General features: G+C 32.8%; 1 protein-coding gene across 1 annotated transcript; it reads left to right on the top strand.

The window, feature by feature from the left end:
* The first annotated feature begins 2,720 nt into the window (after positions 1 to 2,720).
* Positions 2,721 to 7,296, top strand: LOC121370782 (stereocilin-like). Its single transcript, XM_041496244.1, has 6 exons — positions 2,721 to 2,781; positions 3,266 to 3,358; positions 4,394 to 4,584; positions 5,050 to 5,158; positions 6,328 to 6,477; positions 7,198 to 7,296. The coding sequence occupies exons 1-6, from the start codon at positions 2,727 to 2,729 to the stop codon at positions 7,215 to 7,217; spliced, it is 618 nt and encodes a 205-aa protein (XP_041352178.1). The 5' UTR covers positions 2,721 to 2,726; the 3' UTR covers positions 7,218 to 7,296.

Genomic DNA, 7,296 nt, shown 5'->3' on the forward strand with positions numbered 1-7,296 from the left:
TATTTTATTTTAACGACACCACTAGAGCATATTGATTTATTAATCATCGTCTATTGGATGACAAACATTTGATAAATTTTACATATATTCTTAGAGTGGAAACCCGCTACATTTTTCCGTTAGTAGCAAGGGATCTTTTATATGCACCATCTCACAGACAGAATAGCACACACCACCGCGTTTAATACACCAGTCTTGGTGTACTAGCTGGAACGAGACAACTAGAAATACTATGAATAGTTGTACAATAAACGGTTACCTATTCATCACTTCATTTTCGCATTTACCTTAGTTTGACACCTAATGGCCGGTGTGTTGTTATGCTGGGGTGTTGTTAAAGGCATACTGTCACAGATTTAAGGACCTTATTTCTCTTTTAATGAATAATAAATAAAAATTACATTTATTTTTACAGACCAAATCTAACTATTGCATCACTTTAACTACATCGTGATGGAATAAAATCCATGTCAACCCTCTCAGCAATGCTACTTTTTGAATTATGGCCCATTGCCATAATTCAATTATTTTTACAAAATATTATTAATAAGTAGAGTATGGTGCTTACGTAGATGGTTGAATAAATTACGTTTAGGGACAAATCAAATATATATATACAGTGTAAGGAGCTGTGGGGGAAAAGTATAATACAATACATAAAATAAAGGTAAGTATATTCTAAAACTTTGTACAGAAGTCAAAGTGTTTTAAAAACTTTACAATTAATTCTCCATTGAATTTAAAAGATTCCAAATCATTTCTGTTGCCAAATATATCAATTCTCGTCACCTTGAGATGATCACACTCCACCAAAATGTGGCGCGAAGTCATTGTACACTGACAATGTTCACATTGAGGAGGAGGGTCCTTTAAAATAAATGAATGCGTCTGCTCCTTGTTATATCATAAGTAATTTCAAGCTATTTCGGCTTTGTGTAAAAGTCGTATAAGGTCTCCTCTCACATTTTCAGCGACACAGGCTCGTTCTTTTACAGGAACGTTCAAGACACCCCGGCACGAACAAAACGTCAAGGTCGCTTGTAGTTATCGGGGGTGTCAGGGCAGAGGTCCGCCTAAAACAATACGAAAGGGTTTTTTGTTTTGTTTTAGAAGTATCTGCTTTGTCTACCTGGAAAAGGCCTTGCGTTACTGTGATATTCTTCTTTGTTCCGTACAAAACGATCTAATTTCATAAATGTGACACAACAGCCTCATAAATCAGACTGTCCAGCACATCGTATGAATGAAAATACAGAAAATGTAGGTCAAAAGTAGGAAAATAGAAAGAATAAATAGAACACAGTACACACTATGTAGTAATATCATTCATGCTCATAATGGGTAAGCGAATGTGTTAAATTCAAAAAGTGGTATTTAAAGAAATTTGTGTTTTATGTGGTGCACAGTTTTACCTATATTTTTGGTGTAATATGAATCTTATGTAACAGTTATATTATACAATTATTTGAATTTGTTGTACTCTGTATTAATCGATATACATATTTATATGTACAGTAACACTGATGAACATAGCAGAGCACTAAATCGTATGAACATGATTAATTTAAGTTTCTCATAATGTATCATAGACCTGATACATACACATTGTACATTGTATTGTTAATCATTGCGAAAATTCTGAGCTACTGCGTTATTTGAGGCAATCAAATGCTGAATTTGAAAATTGTTGCTAGTCCTTATTTTTCAGACACTATATATTACAGTTACACAAACATAATATAAAAGTATCATCTGTTAACGTAAAACTAAACATGTTAAAATGGCTTAACTACTTGCCAAATATAGCCAGAAGCACCAATTTAACATTGCAACACTCACAATAACACCATGACAGACTGCAGTGCTGTGTGCAAATATTATGTTCACTATGGATCCTACCCATAGGTTAAAATAACTCTTTACAGCACCGCATTTTGTCTGGGTCGTTTAATATAAAATGAAATGGAAAATTATAAATATTGTGAAATTTGACACTAAGAAGAAATGTGGATATTTTGATGTTTTAAAGACTGTCGAAAACGACACAGAAAATTAAATTGTAACAGTAAAAAACAGGTAACAACTAATGTGAAATAAAGAGAATAATTCAAAACCCATGTACAGGATCAATGTACACTGTAGTAGCGCTACAACTCCACTAATCAGCAGACCGATCCATCTGTATATTGAAGGAGCGTGTAGATATGGCAGAAGTAACATTTGAATGCCAAAGAAATAAAATTTTATCTCACCTTCTGGATGTGAATTTAATATGTTGAGATTGTATGGTGCCGCAAATTGGGAGACTTTATGTCTTGTTGCAGAAATAAATTATTTCCCATAACTGCTGACTTTTATAGTAACACAAGCAATATGAACACTAACAATTCATGTCATTTTGAAACTACGTGCGGCAAAGTAAAACTAAAACGTAGGAAAAACTAGCAAAAACTAGATATTTTGAAAAACAAAAGTAGGAAAAATAGGACAAAGACCAAAAAGTAGGAAAAGTAGGATTGCTGGACAGCCTGTACATTATCATTAAAATTGACGCCTCACCTTTACACACTCCTTGCATTATATATGTCTCGGCAATCTATCACAATCTCGCGCCTGTTCCTCGACGTTTACCGCGTTCAATCAATCTACACGAGGGAAGCGAGTATTAGGTCTATATAAAGCAGATATTAAAGAAGGGCGGCATCTACATCTAATAAAAAACCAACATGAAAAGTTTATTTTTCTGCGTGTGCCTGTGTTTGTTATTACAGACAATAGCACGTAAGTAATCACATTTTTATTCATGAAAACGAGCTATACCAGTATGTGTATTTTTCATTGACTATTAAATGAATAAGTAGGATTTTTGCCTACAGTATAAACTATATATATATCTATATATATATCTATCTATGTATATATCTATATATATATATATATGATATTTTTGCATTTCGAACATTTATTTACAATTTGTATAATGTTTTAATTCTATTTAATCATCATATTTTTACCGATCCATTACTTCGTTTAGATAGACGTTCAGTAAAAAAATTCAAACTTGCTATTTTACATTATTTATATTTTAAATTAAGCTTTACATTACACACACACACACACACGCACACACACACACGCACACAGAGAAAGACAGACAGACATACAGACATACATACATCAATACATACATACATGCATACATGCATACATATGCTTTGGCTTCATTACCAGTGTGTGATGTCATAAATGTAAATGTGTTTTGCAGGTCGTTTTAGAGGCCGTTGTCCGGTCTATTCTTGGGTCGATTGCGACAATTCAGTAGAAGACATGTGTGACAGTAATTTCGACTGTTATAGAGGTAATTTCGTTTATTTTGTGATTATGTGTCATCATAACTACCATTATCATCAGCAGAGAAAAACGTTTGTTTAGTTATTTATTTGTGTATATGCAACTGTATGTTATATTTATGTTTATATACTTTTACCTTTTGAATAAATAGTCTAGTGCACGTGTGTGTATGTGTGTGTTAGAGTGAGGTAGAAGGAGACCGACACAGAGACACAAGCAGAGGCACAGATAATGTTAAAATTAAAAAAAAAATGATTTATTCTGTTTAACAAATCTGTAATGATACAAAGTTAACTCTATCGTGACGGAATTTTCTACATTTGCCAAATCGTGATGACATCATATTTAGTACCAACATGGCCATTTAAGAGGTGAATGTGACAATATTTGACGTTCATGGAATGAATGAATGTTTAACGACACCCCAGCACGAAAAATACATCGGCTATTGGGTGTCAAACTATGGTAAATGCAAAACAAATTTGATCTGACGTTCATGGAAGCATGAAACACAATACAGCTGTACACACTATACGAACGGCGTTCATTTTGTTTTTTAAAATTCAAGTTTATAAGTCTTTACTCATATAACATTTGCCAATATCCACTGCTAATCCAAGAATAATACATCTGTACTTCAATAAATCCCTTTGAAATTTTAGAAACAAAGTAAGTTACAGGTAGTTGTAGGCATACTGCTTGTAACACTAACAAAAGTAGCTATATATTTAGTTTCTTTTATTATTATTATTTTTTAAATTTATTTATTTATTAGTTTTTTTTGTTTGTTTTTTTGTTTGTTTGTTTTTGGGTGTTTTTGGGTTTTTTGGAGGGGGTGGGGGGGCAATGACATGTAGCCGAATGGCACAAATGAACCCAAAAGTATTCCTCGGATTCTCCAACGTAAGACATTAGAAGTGTGCAACAAATATATATAACCGCACACGTTTTAAAACCCCACCTCGTACTCGTACTGAACTAAACTTTTACAATGATTCAGATGAATATGACGTTATGTATTTTCATCAATAATATATTCCAGGTCAGATTTGCTGTACTGTTGGCTGTGTCAGACAATGTGTGTACTCCGAGGACACAACTGTAAAACCACCACCAACAACTGTAAAACCACCGGCAACAACGGCAAAACCACCGGCAACAACAGTCAAACCACCGGCAACAACAGTCAAACCACCGGCAACAACACCAGGGGTATCCAAGACAACACCTAAGGTGAATATCAAATTCATCAGTTTGACCCTTCAATATTTGCCGTTGATTTTTGGTTTTCAAATAGCTGTATTTTGCTAAGAATTGTATCCAAACATTTCTTGCTGTTGGGCCGTATCGCATAACAATAAGGTATAATTCATCAACCTACCATCAGACGTCTTTTTGGTACTCCTGACTTTTTAATTGAACGTTACAGAAATGTCACCGTGGAATTACACAGATACTGATTCACCATAACTCTTCACTTACTGATAGGCCAACATTGGTTATAATATGTAGTCTAAGACGTTTCCTGTTTTCACTATTTTACTGTCATGTGGTGTTTTTTTCTGCTCCAAAATATGTTAACGCACAGACCTATTCTCATAGCGATTTTTTTTTATTTTATAAATATACAGTCTGCTAATTGTACGTAAGACAATAGTTTGTTCTTTAGCGTAATTGTATTTTGTTTTTCTTTTACAGGGCGTAATATGTCGTAAACAGTCTGACTGTAAAAGAAGGCAATGCTGCACAAGTACAAATCCAGATGCCACAATAGGGATTTGTGAGAACAGAAAATGGATTGGTTATTGTAAATAATTTATATATGGTGTTATGGAAATAATTTCTATGGTGATATCGACATCATTTCTATTACTGACATTGACGCTACATGGTTGATGCCATGAGACCTATATTAAATACATAATGTATTTGTAAATCGTCGGTTCTTAGATGATAGTTTTAAATACTAGTGGTTGCTATTGGTATCATATGCCATAATAACAAAATAGTTCATTTTATTATCTTATCCATTTTGGTTTTATTCAGTTCAATTCTTTATTTAAAATTGATCAATTACATCGCATCAGTTATACCTACATACAGCAGCCACTAGTCTACAACTGCCACTATACATATTAGCTATACATACACTATTAGCTGAAAAATATATAAACACACACACACACACACACACACACACACACACACACTCATAAATATAAATACATGGATGGTTAAAGTTGTAAACGTAACATCAGTGGAGAATATAATAGAATATATTCAGAAAATCTATTTGCAAGCGACCTGTTAAATGTGCATTCTCAAAGATGCATCTGCCATATTTCGCTATCCCAATAAGTATTACTATTTATGATAAATAACTAGTTAATCGAACCTTATAATATTTGCTGAATTAACTCGAGAATATATATAAAAAAAGTCAAGTGTTGCCACTCGGCATAAGTAGTGGTTTCTTGGAGAATCTTAATGAAAGCACATGTACGTAGAAAGGATTCATTGTGTATTCGTAAAAATAGCTGTTTGTTCTTTGTCAATATGGAGATAGAATTCAAATTAATTTCTGAAATAGTAATACATTAAATTATTAGGTATAATCGTTACGTTTCACACGAAAGCCGAATATATATGTTTTGTCATTATACAACTTTGAATTTGCCCCTTTAAGTACCAAATACAGTTTCAACTATTGCATTTGGGAGAGAAAAAACTCAAACACCTAATGCGCTGGGATTGTTAGGTTTAAAGATTATTTATTTGGCAAAACATAATTAGTCAAGAGGCTTCCCCTATATTAAGACCTCTCTCTACATTCTACAAGCGGATATATATTAAGGAACAGGTATATGTGTCGTTAACTATGTAATTAAATATTTATTATAATAGAGATTCTTAACATCGAGATTGATTAATTATACATTAACAACAATAGATTTAAAACAATAATTTACTCGACAGATTGTCACAACCCAAGAAAAACGGGATTCCACCACGTGTGGTGTCCTGGACCTGCTGGTATAATTCACCCTGACCTCTGTCCATGTGGGTGTGGAGATTTCTGTGCCATGGGTCCTAATCCAAGACGAGATGCACATGGAGGATATATTGGTAAGATGTTTTTTCTTTCAAACACGGCTCTGTTACAGGCACATTCCAAATTTTGTAGTCAATGTAATATATTGTCGAAAAATGGAGTCACTGCTGTCAAATAAAACTACACATTAATTACATTTTCTCCCAAAACACCAATGTGCGTTTATCCAATTTTTTCTTTTTTTTTGGTCTTCCTAATATTTGTCTCACATCCTATATTCGATAATTCAGTGTTTCTTATGGCGTCATTAAACAAATCAAACGTTAACTTTTCATTTTCATAATGTTTATAGTAGATCAAACTGGAATTTGCCTCCCAATAAGTTAATATTACAAAACTATTAACGGGTAAAATTCAGTTTAAGCTACAACAAATATTAATATGACCAGAAACAAATTGAATATATAAAAATAGATATTTTAAGCAAGAAAATCGAACTAAAATGTACTTTTAATAGTTTAGGCAGATCTGTTAGCAGAAAGCACGGTACAATGCCTACGAAATGAAAAATATCCGTTTAATTAATATGCAAAAAGGTCATTGGTAGTTTGACATAATAAATTAACTGTTACATTACCAGACTCAAACTGCGTGTGTGCGTAAAAATAAATAGTAGACAAATTAAATATTAAATAAAAATGTAATATTTTGTTTACTTATCTTAACTGTAGATATGCTCTAACTGAAACGATGCACTGATAGCACTTGTAATATATACGTTTTGTTTTCCACAGGAACCTGTTCGTTTGGCTAATCGCTGACACACGAGATGACAACTTTACTATTTTTTAATTTTGTATCCAACATTGTAAATAAAAATGGTTTTTCTATTA

This window comes from Gigantopelta aegis, chromosome 4 (genome assembly GCF_016097555.1).
Source record: "Gigantopelta aegis isolate Gae_Host chromosome 4, Gae_host_genome, whole genome shotgun sequence".
In the NCBI taxonomy this organism is placed as follows: domain Eukaryota; kingdom Metazoa; phylum Mollusca; class Gastropoda; order Neomphalida; family Peltospiridae; genus Gigantopelta; species Gigantopelta aegis.